General features: G+C 42.4%; 1 protein-coding gene and 2 long non-coding RNA genes across 3 annotated transcripts; 1 reads left to right on the top strand and 2 right to left on the bottom strand.

The window, feature by feature from the left end:
• Window positions 1–731: 731 nt before the first annotated feature.
• Window positions 732–1,296, bottom strand: LOC115153689 (uncharacterized). The gene is made up of 3 exons (XR_003867733.1): window positions 1,196–1,296; window positions 935–1,077; window positions 732–822 (listed from the first exon to the last, which is right to left on the bottom strand). It is a non-coding gene; the product is annotated as an uncharacterized LOC115153689 (long non-coding RNA).
• A 3,894-nt stretch (window positions 1,297–5,190) lies between these two features.
• On the bottom strand, window positions 5,191–6,439 carry LOC115153967 (uncharacterized). Its single transcript, XR_003867799.1, has 3 exons — window positions 6,230–6,439; window positions 5,687–5,729; window positions 5,191–5,273 (listed from the first exon to the last, which is right to left on the bottom strand). It is a non-coding gene; the product is annotated as an uncharacterized LOC115153967 (long non-coding RNA).
• A 2-nt stretch (window positions 6,440–6,441) lies between these two features.
• Window positions 6,442–8,177, top strand: LOC115153966 (biorientation of chromosomes in cell division protein 1). Its single transcript, XM_029699697.1, has 4 exons — window positions 6,442–6,762; window positions 6,951–7,075; window positions 7,282–7,481; window positions 7,591–8,177. Exons 1-3 carry the CDS (start codon window positions 6,622–6,624, stop codon window positions 7,478–7,480), a joined length of 465 nt encoding a protein of 154 aa, XP_029555557.1. The 5' UTR covers window positions 6,442–6,621; the 3' UTR covers window position 7,481; window positions 7,591–8,177.
• The last annotated feature ends 10,286 nt before the right edge of the window (window positions 8,178–18,463 follow it).

Below are 18,463 nucleotides of genomic sequence, written 5' to 3'. Positions count from 1 at the left end.
TATAATATAACTTTGTGCCAAGGATGCAAGTCATATATACATGTAGTTATTACCATGCATGAGATCCCCACATTGTAGCCTGTACATTTTAATATATTCACTGATCATGTACTCTACCTTGGCAAATAAAGGTGCAGTTCAGGTATGAATGTCTTTTAGATTATTTTTCAGTCATTTCCAATACCAGGAGTATCAAATTCCAGTCTTTGAATGACGCTGTGTCTGCAATTATACACTTCAACAATGTTTATCAATCTTGGTCCTGGGACATCATGGTTACACATTGTAACTAATAGACTAGAAACAGGATTGAACTAGTTACAGGCTGATTTGTAATTAATATATACAGAAGTAGAATATAAAAACAGTGCACTACACTTCCTATGCATTATGTAAATAGTCTAAAACTGGTTCATCTGTATATCTTATGCCCTTCATCTGCATTGATCTGATAAACACAGGATCGGTGTAGTATTTCATTAAATGAGACTTAATTTCAACCAGTAGAGAATTAAACTCTTTATTGAAAGAAGTTCATTAACCAAGTGTTATAAATACATGCATTATAAATATAATTGTAATATTATAAATACAAGTTCTATCTGTACATCTTTTGTGCAACATAAAAACAGAGGAAGAAAGAGGTAAGAACATAGGAGCAGGGAAGGCAGCATATGATTAATGAATCACAGTGCAACCCAAATATTCTCTCAGTTCATCACAATTACATAGTGTCTCAAGTCGGCCCGAAGGTTATCTTATGAGCAGGTGAGGTGGCGATGACGGGACTGGGGTTTAGCATCCTCTCTCACACCAAAACATCTGCAGACAAGAGACAGATGGAGAGAGAGAGAGAGCATGTTTAAGCCTTGTTTTTATTTTTTATTCTAACATTGGTAGTCATCATAATAATCAGGTGAAATGCAAAACTGACCTTGGATCATGAACTCTGGGACGACTGCATCTCTATTTCAATGTAAAGCATCTCTTTAATAATATTTCCTGTTGACTTGACCAAGTGCCCTCTATGTAGCCAGTTCAGATGCGGGAGGGCTTCACCGACACAGCTGATATAACCTAGAGGATTTAGGGATAAAAGAGGAGAGAGGGATGAAGTGAAGGAGAGAGACTGTTATTGAGAAAATAAAGTAGTTAAAAGAGACAGTGTTCAACAGGAATCTGTGTGTGGCCTCACCTGTTGTCCACACCACACTAAGTGGCTGCAGGGTACTTAATGCTGAAAAACCTGAACGGGCACATGAGGACAAACAATATAGCGTAGTTATAGAAATAATGAAGTGTTTTACTATTCTCCATGGTTGGCCCTCTTGCCTATTTGTTAAAGGTGGAATGAGCCACAGTTATACACTTGAGCCTGCTTACTGCGCAACACAATCCATCAATCAGATTGATACATGAGTGGGTAGGTGTGGTTTATAGGGTGTCTAATTGTTCTACATTTTTTCAATATGGGTGACTCTTAAAAGAGCCTGTTGTTTTTGTACAGACATCACGCCCTTACCTAAACAGCACCCTCACCTGAGAAGTAGAAATCAAAGGGAGAGAAACTGGGAATTGAATAATTGCAGTTGACATAGTTAAGTAAATGGAAGAATACTCTTATTGCAATGTGGATGGCTCTTAAAAGAGCCTTTGGTTGTGCATAGTGTAGTCTATGGTGTTGCCAGAGAACAGCACCCTCTTTGAAGAAGTAGGAGGTGAAGATATCCCGCACACGGTTTGCCTTTCTTACTGCGTTGTTGGACCCTATCCTTGAAACATCCTGCAGAGCAGCAGACTTCTCTGGCAAATGGCGGCGAACTGCAGATCCTCTCCTGGTCCTCGTGTCCATCCTCATGAAGTTATGCAGGACACAGATAGCCTTCACACACCTGAATTCCCCCAGGAGGCAGTCCCAGATGACCCTGGTCACCCAACCTTGCAGTGCCCTACACATTAACTGTAGGCAATTGTTTTGAAGGAATCTCCCGTTACAAGGTATCTAGGGAATATGGAAGACAATGTAATTGTTAGACTTACATCACCAGGTCATTGTGGATTACTAAAGTATAATATACCTGATAACAAATCATGATAACATTGGATTGATAGATGCATGGGCACACATATGTACATGTGTAGCATGTGACAATAACAGGATCATATCAAGGACGGCATCACAAATGAATACATAAATACCACTCGAAGCTTGATGAGACGATCATATGAATCAGCTGTGCAGTACTAAGGCAAAAACAAAAATGTGCACCCCTTTGAATTCCCAGGACTGAGAACCACTGCTCTTCATATGTAGACAGGCTTTCATAGCTCTCTTTATCTGAGGACAGAAAACCTCACAAGAAACAGACTTTATTATAGTCAAATTACACCGCACTGAATATTATGTTACAATTATCTCCGTCCTCACTTCTAGGGACAGGAATTACACAAGTACCTGCCCTATCCAGAATAGCCTACTCTCTCACTGACAGTTGGGGCTGCTCTCCTTTCACCCTCCTCCATGGCTGTTAGCTAGCTACCTACAAATGCATTTGGAGTTTGTTTTTTACAGTGATAAATACATCAAGATAGCTAGCTAATATGAAGTTAGGCAGCTAGTGATATTTAATTCACTTAGCTATCTATACAGTATGTGAATTTGTCTAGATAGCAAGCTAGCCGACTAGCAGCAAGCTAGCCGACTAGCAGCAAGCTAGCCGACTAGCAGCAAGCTAGCCGACTAGCAGCAAGCTAGCCGACTAGCAGCAAGCTAGCCGACTAGCTAGCTCATTTAGCAGCTCATTTGAGTTAGTCTGAACTGTAGTTAGCTAATAATACATCTTCTTTTTTTTTTTACATTTTCTAAATGTATTTACTTCCTTGAATAGGTTCTCCCAGCCATGTGGACAATTGGAAACAAGGCAACAAAGTTTGTTTGTCACTAGAGCGTTTTAGAGGATATTACTTTTGAACTATGTACCCATTTAATAACCAGACCTTCATACAAACTTGCTATGCTGAATTATTGACACAATCAAACAATTTGCTGCTATATGCTGCCAGCACACCCACAAGCGAGTCACAATGGACGGCCTAAGCAGCACGCGGCAATTTACCGCTATCTAGTGTACATGTACCGTTAGGCCTACTGGTAGCTAACATTTTGGTTAACATTAGCTAACAGTCTCAGCTACTTCTGTGGCTTAACAGTAAACGGACAGAAGGGAGTATGCCAGACCCCCATAAAAGAGGCTTACCCCCTATCCTTGAATCTCTAGTGACGTTCCTGGTGTGTACATACTAAAAGGTAATTGTCCAATGAATGGAAAATAAATCTGAAAAACACTTGGTTTATCTCAGCTTCAAGATTGAGTTTTTCTGCTCTCGTATTGTAATTGCAAGCTGATCTGCTCCGCTTGTTGAGTTACATTTAATTTTTTTACCTAGGCAAGTCAGTTTAGAAAACATTCTTATTTACAATGACAGCCTACCGTGGCCAAACACGGGCCAATTGTGCACCACCATATGAGACTCCCAATCACAGCCAGATGTGATACAGCCTGGATTTAAACCAGGGACTGTAGTGACACCTCTTGCACTGAGATGCAGTGCCTTAGACCGCTGTGCCACTCAGGAACCCAAGGAGGTGTGGTATATTGGCCATATACCACAACTAAGGGCTGTTCTTATGCATGACGCAGCGCAAAGTGCCTGTACACAGCCCTTAGCTGTGGCATAGTGGCCATATATCACAAACCCCTGAGGAGCCTTATTGCTATTATAAACTGGTCACCAACATAAATAGAGCAGTAAAACTCAATGTTTTATGGTCTGATATACCATGGCTATCAACCAATCCCAATTCAGGGCTCAAACCACCCAGTTTATAAAATCACATAATCTCAAAGTAAGTGCTCCAAAACACTCCTTTCTTAGATTCCTAATCCATGTGCCAACCAGGAAGGAATAGAGTTCTGACTCATTTACATTTTAGCAGACACACTTACCCAGAGTTCCTTACAATAGTGAATGCATACATTCTTATACTTTATTTTTCTTCTTCATACTGGTCCCCTGTGGAAATCAAACCTACAATCATGTGGCGTTGCAAGCGTCATGCTTTACCCAGGACTCTACAAGGATATACTAGTGGGAGCACAATGACATATTGATCCCAAAAACCAGGACAGCAATCCGACTGTAAAATGATTACAGTACAGCAGGCCAGCCTGATTCTGCTAAATTGGCAGAGTTATGATTGGGACTAGTTCCATTAAGTGTGTGTGTGTGTGTGTGTGTGTGTGTGTGTGTGTGTGTGTGTGTGTGTGTGTGTGTGTGTGTGTGTGTGTGTGTGTGTGTGTGTGTGTGTGTGTGGAGTGTGTGTGTGTGTGTGTGTGTGTTTTCATGCCGGGGTGCTTTGTTTTTGTTGTTTGGTGGCAGTTACAGAATTTCTTTTTGTACAGATCAAAGATACATATGCCACAGCACATGTCGAAAAACTGTCAACTACAGCTGGAGACTACAGCGTTGCATAATTAAACCTATCTGCTCAAGCTGCTTTAACTCTGACACATACTGATGTTATGTCACCATCTTGTGGCCCATTGGTGATCTAAATCTGGAAGATTTAATTACTGTGCTCAAACCATCTCTGAGGCAACATGAAATGAATACTGTCCATTAATAAGCATAACTGCATTGTGAAAAAGACAATGCCGTACAGAGGGCGTACTTCAACTCTCCATGTTGGTATATGCATATGTTATACGCAAATAATGTGTATGAAAAAATAGGTTTGAGATCATCTGGTTTGCCTCTACGGCTCTCTGTCATTTCCAAACACGTTGACAAATTGCAGAAGGGTTGTCAATTCACAGTAGCTAATTTGCATTTTTCCTCTGCCAATGAGAGCCAAACTAAACAGGCCTCCAGGTTTCAAGTTTGTCACATGCACAAGTACAGTGAAATTATTAATATGCAAACCCTACCCAACAGTGCAGTACTCAATATCAAAAAAGTTTAACTAATTAAAATTTGGAACATTTTAAAAAACACACAAAATAAGAAATAAGAGAGGAGGCTATTTGCAGGGTATACTCCCAGTACAAAGGGTTAGCCTACAAGACCATGGTGTACTTACATGGAAACAATGTTGCAATACATGTTGAACTATCCATAAAGACACTGTCCTCCTCATCAGACGCCCCTTGTTTCTCCCTCCTCTTCCCTTAGTATCACCATGGTTCCTCTCCCTAGTTGCCTGGCAACTACTCCTGGAAATTGAGGAGACCGTAGTTGACATTATAATTAAAGACCACCCCCACCATTTACAATAACTACATTTTATTAAAGAAAATAATTGCAAGACAAAATCATATCTCTGTAGTTGATTTTTGTAATATAGGCCTAAATTACAAAACAATTCACATTTAGGTTATTTATAAATCAGCCACATGGCCAATAGTCTAACACTTGAATTACCTCAAGGGTTTTTTAAAAGATCCATGTGGTATTAATATTCAAATAAACAGAAGATGCTGTCTGACAATGTGAGTCAGATAAACATAATTGAGTGCAAATTGCAGCAATTGAGGTTGTTATGTAACACTCACACGGCCATTTAAAAAAAAACAAAAAAACATGACAAATACAGATGTCTTTTTTCCCAGTCTCACCCATAGCATACCTATAATCACCATCCCATCTTAGATGGACACTGTCTATTTGATCTGTCACACAGGAAATGTAGGAATTAGGCACAAACTGATTTCATCATAATCCATAGGCCTATACCTAAGTTGTTATGAGGTGGTCTACATTTACCAGTATGCAATTTACAGGAAAGATATACATACATTGTGAGTATTGCTAACAATATTAGAGACATACATTTTTATCAAACAAGACAATTAATATGATCTGGCCATTACGCCCTGTCATCAGTACATTTGGTATTTCTTTAAGGTTGAACTGTGTCTAACCAAAGAGTTCCCTATCTGTAACCAAAAGCTAAGAGACATTTTATTCTTGATCTGAAAATGTGGTCTGAGGCGCTGTGTGGATGGTGTGGCGCAATAGAGGAGCCTCCAGGAGCCAAATTGAGCTCTGTACCGCATCGCAGTGCGCCTCTTAAATATTTTAACAATGAGGAGTGCTCAGTATAACCCCGCATTGACATGATTGTTTGACGGTCGGTGAGGGCGGGAGGTCCTGTATAACACAAACTCACTTCATTGACAACTTCCTTCACAACAGCGCTGCTCGGCGAAACTAAATAAGTATGAATGCCCTGACTTCTGCAGAGTCCAAATCACGGTAAATGCTGCACGGCCAATGCAGAATTGGTAATGACCATGCAGGGCCTATCAAGATGAAAAACCACCTAGCGTAGTAGCTAAGTAGGACACTTCCCAGGAAGCAACTGTCTAAAGAGCAATGAGGAGGGACTTCCGTATTGCAAAGCATTTTGGTACTTGTGTACACTTCCAAATCATTATTCCACATAACTAGCTAGTTTGTAGTTTTAGACCCACGAGCAGTTCTTTTGTGGTCGTTTCTTCAATTGATAACGATAGTGTTACACTGGTTTATGAACAACGCTGAAATTAAACAAACATCGGTATGGCGGAGGGTGCCAGCGGTAACGCGGTGAATCTTCCTCCCGGAGATCCTCAGCTAATCGGTCTCATCGTGGAACATCTCAAGAACCGAGGCTTGTTCGACGAGTTCCGCAGAGATTGCCTGGCAGATGTGGATACAAAGGTACTATATATAGTTTTCAACTTTTTCCTGACTAATTGGCTGTCTACATTTATTTTACTCAGCTAGCTAGCACGTTTACGCTTTGTGTCCAACCATGTTGTTTTTTTAGCATAGTTAGCTAGCCAGTTGTGCTGGAAAATGTCCTCAGCTATTGATCAATGCCGGTGTACTTCTGTCATTGTCGTCAGCCTGCCTACCAGAATCTGCGACAAAAAGTTGACAACTTTGTATCCACTCATTTGAGCACTCAAGAATGGAATCCATCAATCAACAAAAATCAAGTGCGAAATGGACTAAGACAAAGCGTCGTGCAGTAAGTCGTTACAGTACTTCATATACTCATAATTCTGCTTGTAAGTGTCAAATGCGTTGCTGACAGTACATATTACAGAGGATAGTGAAATCTGCACATTGGATGGCTAAGCTCATTTCCCCAGTCTGGACAGCGGTAGGTGCTATCAGTTGTTGCTACTTATGCTCCAGTCATTAGTCATCTGTACTGTCTCTGCTGTGTGTCAGGTCAGGCATGCTGGAGTCTGGAGTGGACAGAATCATCACCCAGGTGGTGGATCCCAAGCTTAACCACACTTTCAGGCCCCACATTGAGGATGCCATTCATGACTTCCTGTCTGCTGAGAAGGAGGAGGGTCCATCCAACACTCAATCAGAGACTGAGCAACAAGAGGCTCCAAGCCACACTGGACCCAAAACGCCATGAGGTCAGTGCGTCTAACACCTTAACATAAACATCATGGGCACATCTATAGGCATTGAACTATAGTATAATCTCAAAGTTCTCACAGTTTATCTTCTCTCCTTTTACTTCAGGTACAGAGAAACGTTTTCTGCTGAAGGTAGACATTTTCTAGTGCTCCATCAGGCTGGATGGACAAGGACCTACTGTCTAGTAATCATGGAGCAAGAGGTTTGCACGACTCTTAGTCTTTCTTCATGTGGAGAAACCAGCCGTGGATGTTAGCTGTCAATGCTAACAGCTACCAAATAATGCCCATAACAAGTCAAAGGGAGAATTGTGCAAATGACACTATGGGTATAGCACCCTCAAACTCAACTCTGGACCTCAAAGCCAGTTCCATTGCATTTTTTCATTGTTCCCCTCTAATCAGGGACTGATTTTGACCTGAGACACCAGGTTGTGTGCAATTCATTATCAGGTAGAAGAAAACCTGCAGGCAACGGACCTCGTAGGCTAAGAGTTGAGTACCCCTGGTATAGCACATGGAATTTTGTTTGTGGTTATTGAATTAAAGAGAAGGGTAACTTTTTTTTCTTTTCTTAAGAGCAGGAAGTAGCCATTGTAATGTTGGCTTACAGATTTTGTCCCTCAGTTTGACACTTTTTGGTGAATATTGTAAATGTCATTCACCAATAAATGAATGATTTGGTAGAAATGTGTACACTGCCCTGTCATTTGTTAAACTGTGTCAATACTGTGCTGTACTGGCTGTGGTAAGACTACATCGCTCAGTTAGCCTAGAGCAGCGTTTCCCACACTTTGTCCTCAGGACCCCAAGGTGTGCACGTTTTGGTTTTTGCCCTCGCACTACACAGCTGATTTCCTATATTTTTATTAGATTGATCACAGCATTATCACATTTGGATCCATCCAGAGCACAATAAGTGAGATCTCTTCAGGGTAGGAAGGTGTACTGCGTTACATAAAGGACACAGTCCATAAAAGGGAGTGCTGCAGTTTTTGCCAGTTCAAGACTTAACATCTGGAGTACAACCCAGGTTATGAAACTAGCTGCCAGGGCGGAGGGAGTAGAACAGGCTGCCTCTGACTGAGGCTTGTTGGCATTCCTCTCAGCAGGCAGGGTGCAAGTTGATTGGCAGTGCCTGGGAGCACGGCATGGTTGCTGTCTCAACACATCCATGCTATATTTCTCTCGCTGCCCTCAGCCGTGTAGGAGTGAGGCTTAGCTCCATGGCCCCAAGATGCAGCTCCAAGGCCCCCAGTAAAGGGAGGGGGACGAGGGGCTCTGGATGAGCTGTGCAGAGTGTTCCCACCTGGCCGGGACAAAGGTTGAATTGTTAGAGCTGCCTGGATGGAGCTGCTTCTGTCATTCACCAGCTCGGCTCTGAGGACGTGCATACTAGCAGGCCCACTGTGCTGCACCACAGAGAACTGGCAAGCAGGCCTTTGTTCTCTTTTTTTAAATCAGAAACCTCCACTCACTGACACTACAGAATGACTTTTAGGAGTGGTCTAAAGAATCACGTAAGGAAATTGTGTGTAGTAGACCGATAAGCATTTAGGGCAAGTGGATACTAGTGACACATTGGACCCCCCCCCCTCCCCTCCCCAAAACATACACAACTTGAATAAAGGTCCTGGTGGTGTGTCAGGTTTTCAGAGACCAGCAGCATGGCTACGTGACTCAAGCCCCCACCCTGACATCAGTGTCTGCTGCTCACACTAATTAAGATGCTTTGCCACAGATCCTCCATCTGGGGAAACTCAATCCTGTCCTGATTTTAACGCTACAATTGTCAGCTGTCTGGTGTGAGTAATCAGAATCCAGGGTGAGGAATTTAATGCCCTGGCTCCACTGCACTCGAGCTGGAAGTCTCTGGTCTTCACTTTGTCTTGTCAGTAGGGGAAAGTGGAGTAAGTTGAGCCACCCTTGTTTCTAGGAAACCATACACAAAATTAATAATTTTACCAAATATTTAGGAAAAGGTCATAATTTCATGGAGTCTAAAGGAAGAAACCACATGGAAAAAGTCAAATTAATATATACTAGAGGTTTCATGATGCTTCTATCTAAACCAAAGTAGATAATTTTATACATCAGTTGGGGTCATTAAGTTTCAGTATGGGGTCCTAAACCTAGCATAAAAGGGCATCCTTGTAGCTGTGTGGGCTAATTTAGACCAAATGCTTTCCTTGGGGTAAGTTTAGCCAATGTCTGAGCAAATTGAAGTGTTTTCTTACCAGTAGTAGTGCAAGGCATTATCAACAGGGCCTGGCCAATGTTGTGTTAAAAAAAAGTGTTTGTTAAAAGATGCTTAAAATGTAAAAAATATGGGGGAAAAAAAGGGATTGTGTTGAATTGTGTTTGGGAAATAAAGTTAGACATGGTTTCAAAAAGTTTGTGGTAAAATTTCATTCAGTACATACATTTGTGAGTGGCTTAACTTACCCTGTCCTGTGGAAAGTGCCAAGAGGCCTTTTTTTCCAAAATGTCCTAAACTGTTTACATGAATTCTGAATATTTACAGGGATACACAACATCCTGAAATATATGTAGATATCTTTGTTAGAAAGAATACTATAATGAACAACTGAGCCATATCAAGAAGCTGATTAAACAGCATGATCATTACACAGGTGCACCTTGTAGGTGTACAAATAAAGGTCACTCTAAAATGTGCAGTTTTGTCACGCCACATAATGCCACAGATGGCTCATGTTTTGAGGGAGCGTGCAGTTGGCATGCTGACTATAGGAACGTCCACCAGAGCTGTTGCCAGATGATTGAATGTTAATTTCGCTAGCATAAGCCGACCTCCCAACATCGTTTTAGAGAATTTGGCAGTATGTCCAACTGACCTCACAACCGCAAACCATGTGCAACCACACCTGCCAAGGACCTCCACATCCAGCTTTTTCACCTGCAAGATCATCTGAGAGCAGCCACCCGAACAGTTGATGAAACGGAGGAGTATTTTTGTCTGTAATAAAGCCCTTTTGTTGGGAAAAACTCATTCTGATTGGCTAGGCATTAAATTGTTGTATAATGTGTTTATATTTTTGTTCAGTCTATATTTATCTTGACGGAGTAAAGCTCAATGTAAACAATGGCTAAATGTACACCACTCTCCACTACCTTTTCTACAGGTCACAGTATGTGGTTGGGATTACCCATGAACCCTTACAGAATTTTGGTCACTTATTACGCATGCGTTATACAATTAAAAGCAATGCCAATTTATGGCCAGATGGTCTCAACACAATCACATTATTCTGAACAGTAAAGGTCAAGTTGTGTTCCAGTCCAGAACTCTCACAGCAGCAACATCTTCTTCCCACACAATGGAGGAGCAGAGTGTACAGGGCTGTACTGTAGCAGATGCTTTGGCAGTATCTGAAATGTAAGACAAAACCCACTAGGGGGCAAAGTGATCCTAACAAGCTCAGGGACATCCTCCTCTAGCTGTTGGTCTTGAGTCTGGCTTGACCCGGCTAAACTGACAAAGTATCATGTATAGTTTCTGGAGAATAACAATGTATGCAACCAATACAACAGGGAGAGGTATGTTTTTATTTGAATATAGCTGGTGAGGTGTGGGGTTTCAATCAATCAAATTTATAAGGTCCTTTTTACATCAGCCAATGTCACAAAGTGCTATACAGAAACCCAGGTAAAATTCCCAAAAAGCAAGCAATGCAGATGTAGAAGCACAGTGGCTAGGAAAAACTCCCATAGAAAGGTAGGAACCTAGGAAGAAACGTAGAGAGGAACCAGGCTCTAAGTGGTGCCGAGTGGAGATTATAACAGTGCCAAGATGTTCAAATTTTCATTGAGGACCATTGTTGTGCTGCTGCTCTGTTCCTGGTCACTATCTTGTGTCAGTATGTGAGCAACACATCATGACGTAATCATGACTCCCTAATTAGAATTTTTGAATATTGCACAATCATAGCAATCATTTCAATTATTTAGAAAAAACAAATATTTGTAGGACATAGCAAGCCAATCATTTATCATCATCGTCAAGTGTAAACAAACAAAAAAAAACTCAAAACCCAAACTCTGCCCAGTACTAAATCCCTCACGGATGAGAGAGGACACAGGGTTGAACTATGCATTGTGTAAGAAACCAAGTGACACAGCACTTTTGGCCTCAGATATGCAGCAATTAAGTTCAGGGTCCTTGGAGGGTACTGGTAATATAGTGTGAAATTGTGTGTTGTGTTCACTGCACATCTTGGGGGCAAAAGTCTCAGCTGTCATTGCATTGGTTTTCTGAACCAGAGTAATTATTGAAATGGGACAGAGTAGGGGTATATTCATCCCCCCCCCTTAACCCCATTAGAGCACAGCTGCACGTTGGGCCCAGAGTTGTCCCTCAGAGGCCCAAGCCACAACAATTAAATCCCCATTCCTCTGCAAAGCCTTGGTGCATCTGTTCATTTAATTACCCCTCATATTTCTCACACGTTAGTGGGGGGATTCATTACATATAGTGGTACACTGAGGTTGCCCGATCCAGGACCTCTCTACCCAGATGTGCATTAGGCAAGGTCATTTTCACCACTAGACACAAGCTCCTCAGTCTCCACTCTCTTCTTCAGCCAGGGACTATACAGACGTAATGAGTATTAAATGCTGTGGCTTGGTGATCTTGGCTGCCTATGGAAGCAATCCCCTTTTAAAGCTTTAATGGAGGACATACTGTATGTATGATGAAATGTGTTAGCAAATGTTATTTGCGAATTTCTGTTTCGGAACATATTTGCAAAATTATATCATGGAAGTAATTAGTTGTGAAATAAGGACTGAGAGGATAGTGACTGACTACAGTATATCTATCAAAATACATCTACGATCCATTCATTACTACATAGTGAGAATTATAAGCAGGCATATGTACTTATTAGACAATTGTATTTATTGTACATTGTCTTTACAAATATTGTGAATTTTGCCATTACAGGTAGATTCGGCCCGTTTATTCATAGTGAGAGGGAAGAAAGCAAGTTAGCAACATCAGCACAGCTTGGCTATTCCTCTGCAGATGGCAGCTCTTGTGTAATTTCATTGATTTATCCACTTGTTTTTGGCATGAGTCTGAAACACACGTTCAATGTCAGGCAATGTGCAGATTGGAGGAGACGTTGTGTGGAGAGTGAGGCCCGTGGTGTTTTCCCACGTGGCCAGGGTCCTCTAGTAGGGGACACAACAAGCCCTCTCTCTACTCTCTCTGCATGCATTGTCTGAGCCTTCCTGACCTATTACAGCAGAACACAAACCAGGTGCCTTCAACAATAACAGGAGGTTTTATAGAACTTTCACACAGAGTCCATTATCAACCCACGTCCTCCATCTCTTTACTCCCAATTTGAAGCAATAGAACAGGTGGTATTATACAACCTTTGGTCCTCATTCATGAGGACATTCCAATGAGTTGTTGTTGATGCTGCAGGGTATCTACAGTACAGTTCCATGACTTACAGTGCCTTGCAAAAGTATTCATCCCCTTGGCATTTTTTCCTATTTTGTTCCATTACAACCTGTAATTTAAATGGTTGTTTATTTGGATTTAATGTAATGGACACACAAAATAGTCCAAATTGGTGAAGTGAAATGAAAGAAATAACTTGTTTAAAAAAATTCTAAAAAATTTGGTGCATGCATATGTATTCACCCCTTTGCTATGAAGCCCCTAAATAAGATCTGGTGCAACCAATTACCTTCAGAAGTCACATAATTAGTTAAATAAAGTCCACCTGTGTGCAATCTAAGTGTCACATGATCTGTCCCATAATCTCAGTATATATACACCTGTTCCGAAAGGCCCCAGAGTCTGCAACACCACTAAGCAAGCGGCACCATGAAGACCAAGGAGCTCTCCGAACAGGTCAGGGACAAAGTTGTGGAGAAGTACGGATCACGGTTTGGTTATAAAAAAATATCTGAAACCTTGAACATCCCACGGTGCACCATTAAATCCATTAAAAAATGGAAAGAATATGGCGCCACAACAAATCTGCCAAGACAACAAACCTGCCAAGAGAGGGCCACCCACCAAAACTCAGGGACCAGGCAAGGAGGGCATTAATCAGAGAGGAAACAAAGAGACCAAAGATAACCCTGAAAGAGCTGCAAAGCTCCACAGCAAAGATTGGAGTATCTGTCCATAGTACCACTTTAAGCTGTACACTCCACAGAGCTGGGCTTTATGGAAGAGTGGCCAGAAAAAAGCCATTGCTTAAAGAAAAAAATAAGCAAACAAGTTTGGTGTTTGCCGAAAGGCATGTGGGAGACTCCCCAAACATATGGAAGAAGGTACTCTGCTCAGATGAGACTAGAATTGCGCTTTTTGGCCATCAAGGAAAACGCTATGTCTGGCGCAAACCCAACACCTCATCACCCCGAGAACAACATCCCCACAGTGAAGCATGGTGGTGGCAGCATCATGCTGTGGGGATGTTTTTCATCGGCAGGGACTGGGAAACTGGTCAGAATTTAAGGAATGATGGATGCCGCTAAATACAGGGAAATGCTTGAGGGAAACCTGTTTCAGTCTTCCAGAGATTTGAGACTGGGATGGAGGTTCACCTTCCAGCAGGACAATGACCCTAAGCATACTGCTAAAGCAACACTCGAGTGGTTTACATTTAAATGACTTGGAATGACCTAGTCAACGCCCAGACCTCAATCCAATTGAGAATCTGTGGTATGACTTAAAGATTGCTGTACACCAGCGGATCCCATCCAACTTGACGGAGCTGGAGCAGTTTTTCCTTGAAGAATGGGCAAAAATCCCAGTGGCTAGATGTGCCAAGCTTATAGAGACATACCCCAAGAGAAGAGACTTGCAGCTGTAATTGCTGCAAAAGGTGGCTCTACAAAGTATTGACTTTGGGGGGGAGGGGGGTGAATAGTTATGCACACTCAAGTCTTCTGTTTTTTTGTCTTATTTCTTGTTTGTTTCACAATAAAAAATATTTAGCATCTTCAAAGTGGTAGGCATGTTGTGTAAATCCAATGATACAAACCCCCCAAAAATAAATTTTAATTCCAAGTTGTAAGGCAACAAACAGGAACAATTCCAAGGGGGTGAATACTTTCGCAAGCCACTGTAGGTGTCTAGAGAGTTATGTTTCAAATGATTTCTATAAAAACATTTCAATGAACTACGTCCGTCTCCCAACTATCTATTGATTGTTGGTACTATAGCTGGTATAGGTGTGCTATATAGAGCAACTGTCCCTGCCTCAACTCAGTTACATCATATCAAAATGCAGCCTCTGGGATGTGTGTACTATACCTGCATTACCCTTCCTCTTCTCTTTAGTCCATCTACATTAACAAGCTACTCGAGTTGTGTTTATACAGCGCGCGCACACACACAATGCTGCATTCTACAACTCTGACAGTTAGGCAAGACAACAACCGTGTTTACGTTTAGCATTTTTCATAACACAGTCATGTGAGGGACGGGCGGTACAAGAGTGCACTTGAACATTGTGTGTTTGAGACAATGTGTATGCTTATGTTTGCAGGTCAGGGGTCATTCAGTGGGAGATCAACACTGTTCTGTTAGGTTGTTTTTTAAGCTCTCTGCGAGGATAAAAGAGAGCGGGACAGTCACCAGTCCAAATATGGGGCGCACTATGTGTTAACCAACCCACACACAAGACCTCTTCACCCCCCCTAAAACAAAACACCCCCCACCACCACCACCACCACCAATAATCCAGGGTCAGGTGGAGGAGACTGCCATGTCTGTGTGCCGCTGTTCCACTGGGGCCCTGTGATGTCATCATGGTGTGCTGCGCATGGTCCTGCTGCCCCTGGGCATACTGTGCTGTCATAAGGTCCAGGAGAATCATTCACAAAAACAGGTAGGACACCTTGTGACTGTCAGGGAGCAGGGGGTCAGCCCCTTATGACGACAGTGTCACTGGAAAGGACTCATGCACATACGCTTGAGTTGGATGCTTCTCATGTTTGACACGCGAGATGACATTTTCTACACGGGGTTCTGGGTAGAATTAAGCCCCTCCAGTGATTTATGGACACTAGCTCATTCAACAGTGCTATGAACATAGGGATAACTCACATGTTCGGTCGTATTGGAAATAGCCACCTCGTCAGTCAGTGCCAAGCACTATGTTTAAATCTACTATTTCGGGGCCTCCTGAGTGGCGCAGCGGTCTAAGGCATTGCATCGCAGTGCTCGCTGCGTTACTACAGATCCTGGTTCAATACCGGGCTGTGTTGCATACCGGGCTGTGTCGGGATGTCCTTGCCCCTTTGCGCTCTAGCGCCTCCTTTGGCAGGCCGGGCGCATGCATGCTGACACGGTTGCCAGGTGTACGGTGTTTCCTCCGACATAATGGTGCGGCTGACTTCCGGGTTATGCGTGCATTGTGTCAAGAAGCAGTGCGGCTTGGCTGGGTTGTGTTTTGGAGGACTCACGGCTCTTGACCTTCGCCTCTCCCGAGTCCGTACGGAAGTTGCAGCGAAGGGACAAGACTGTAACTACCAATTGGATATGATGAAAAAGGGGGGACATTTTTTTACCAAAAAATGTATTAAAACATTTCTATTGTTTCTCTGAATATGCCCTTCTGCTGCCCCTCACTGAACTACATTAACTCTCTCTTTACTCTACTTAGGAGGGACAAATCAGCTGGTGGTCAAAGGGACTCTTTAGTGTTAGAAACGTCTAAGCTGACTGATACACTTGAGATCCTGTAACAATGTGCGCTGAGAGTCAGGAAGCAAGTTCAGGGAGTGACTGTTTTAATAAATAAACACAACATAATAAAAAAACGAAGAAACACAAACAAAGCACAGACATGAAATAGAAACAATGACACCTGGGGAAGAAACCAAAGGGAGTGTCATTTATATATATATATATATATTGGTTTAATTATATATAATTGTCATATATATATATTGGTTTAATTGTCATGAAAGTGGAGGGACATATTGTCCAATGCCAGTTGAGCTTAGTGTATAGGAGATTTGTCACTTGTGCTCCCTCTCCGGCCTCTAGGTCACCAGGCTGCTCGTTATGGCACACATCTGTCACCATCGATACACGCACCTGTGCGTCATCAGACTCAACTGGACTCCATCACTTCCCGGATTACCTTTTGAAAGGGATATAATGGAGAGCCTTTAAGTGACTGGAATATGTAGGTGTATCACCTGCCTCTTACACTGGCTGGGTAAAGGACGTACACTGAGCGCTACTATCAGCACAAAGGATATCATTCCAGGGAACATAACCCACTTCCTTGTATACATATAGACAAATACAACACACAGCAAATTGACTGTGCTATGGTAGCAATGAGAGAGTTCTGCAGGTAGCTTTTGGAGTATGTGTGTGAATATTTGGGGCCAAGACCTCTCCAGCTCTGCTGTGCCAGCACTATGGCAGAACCTGGAGTCAGGCCAGTGTTGCACTTGGCCAGATTCAGCAAATGCCCTGTCTGGCAGAGTGGCCTCTTTTTTCAGAGTGCTTGCAAATGACTGGAGGGCTGACACGAAGAGGGGTAATGATTTAAAGCCCTTGTAAGGGTCAAAGTACAGTCAGAGCTCGAAAATGTTATTTTCTACAAGGGTGCCAAAAGGGATTACCTTCACCCCCTCGGCAGGGTAACCTAGAATACTATGCCCCACAGAGCATGTGAATGCCCTGTTCAATACCTTGCTGTAGTGTGCACACATGCACGCACACACACATACGTAGCCTTGAAACAGGTAGCTGTCCTGAAGGGTACGTCATGATACAGAAAACAAACTATAAATCAAGGAGAGCGCCTAGCTTTCTAAAAACATTGCTTCTCTGCACCGGGGACATGGTGTGCTGCATCCAACAAGCAACTGTGACAGGGGGAAGGCCTGCCTGGCCTGCAGCCTGCGCTCTGTCTTTTCTCAGCCTGGTAAAGTGTGTTTATTTTAACAGCAGCAGCAACTCTCCTGGGAAGCCTACTCCTTTTCTTGGCAGGGTGCGGGGCCTGTTAAAATGTGCCCTGACGTAGGAGGCCAAGACTATCGTCGCTTAACTCCGACGGTTAAGATTCACTCTGCAGAGTCGGCATCTGCTGCCACCAGAGACAAGAGCCGGGCTCCATTAGTCCCGCTGTCTGAGAGTAGAACACCCAGAGAACACTGCCCTTTAACCCCTGGGTCACCACTAGACTTTACAACAACTACTTAACTGGCACCAATTCATGGATTATATAGTAAAAGTAAAATATAGTAAAATGAATTACAACCTATCAGTTAATGTGTGTCACAAAGGTTCATCCTGTGTCATTGTGTTGTCACAGTTAACGAGGAGATGTGCGTGTAGGTATAGAAAAATGAGCTATTCAATACCTTGCATCAGTCACCAATAGACAATTTTATTGATGACAACTGTTTTCATGAAGTAATTTTGTTTGATCTGACTCCAGAGTGGTAACATGGGTTTTACTTGTGGTGGTATTGGGATTACACAAGAGACACATGCTTTAGACTTTTGTGAGGACCACAGACGTTGTCATATTCTTTGAATGCGGTGGATCAGAATGCTAAACAGTATGGATTTACAACAGAGGGCGCCCAGTATGCCTGTATCAGTTACCTGCATGGGAAAAATTTCATTCACAAAGAGAAATATTATTTTGGGGGGGGGGGGACTGCAGGTGAGCAAAACCAGAGTTTTGGGATATTCTCTCTTTCAACATTTTGGAAAAAAATCCCCCTGATTTCAAGCAGAGATCTTGGAAAAACAGAATTATAGGATAGTAATAAGCTCTCAACATGGTCAATATAGGCTCCTCGCTTTAGCAGTTAAAATATGTTTCTGGTTGATAAACCAAAACATTGTGTTCTTCCAGCATAACTCATCTATTGTAGGGTTCTATTGTCTCAATGTTCAAAACAAAAAACCACATACCATGACACAACACATAACTATAATGATGTGGTCACCTTCACTG

Source organism: Salmo trutta, chromosome 19 (genome assembly GCF_901001165.1).
Source record: "Salmo trutta chromosome 19, fSalTru1.1, whole genome shotgun sequence".
Classification (NCBI taxonomy): Eukaryota; Metazoa; Chordata; class Actinopteri; order Salmoniformes; family Salmonidae; genus Salmo; species Salmo trutta.
The sequence above is the reverse complement of the archived record's forward strand: the minus strand, read 5'-3'. Positions and strand labels throughout refer to the sequence as shown.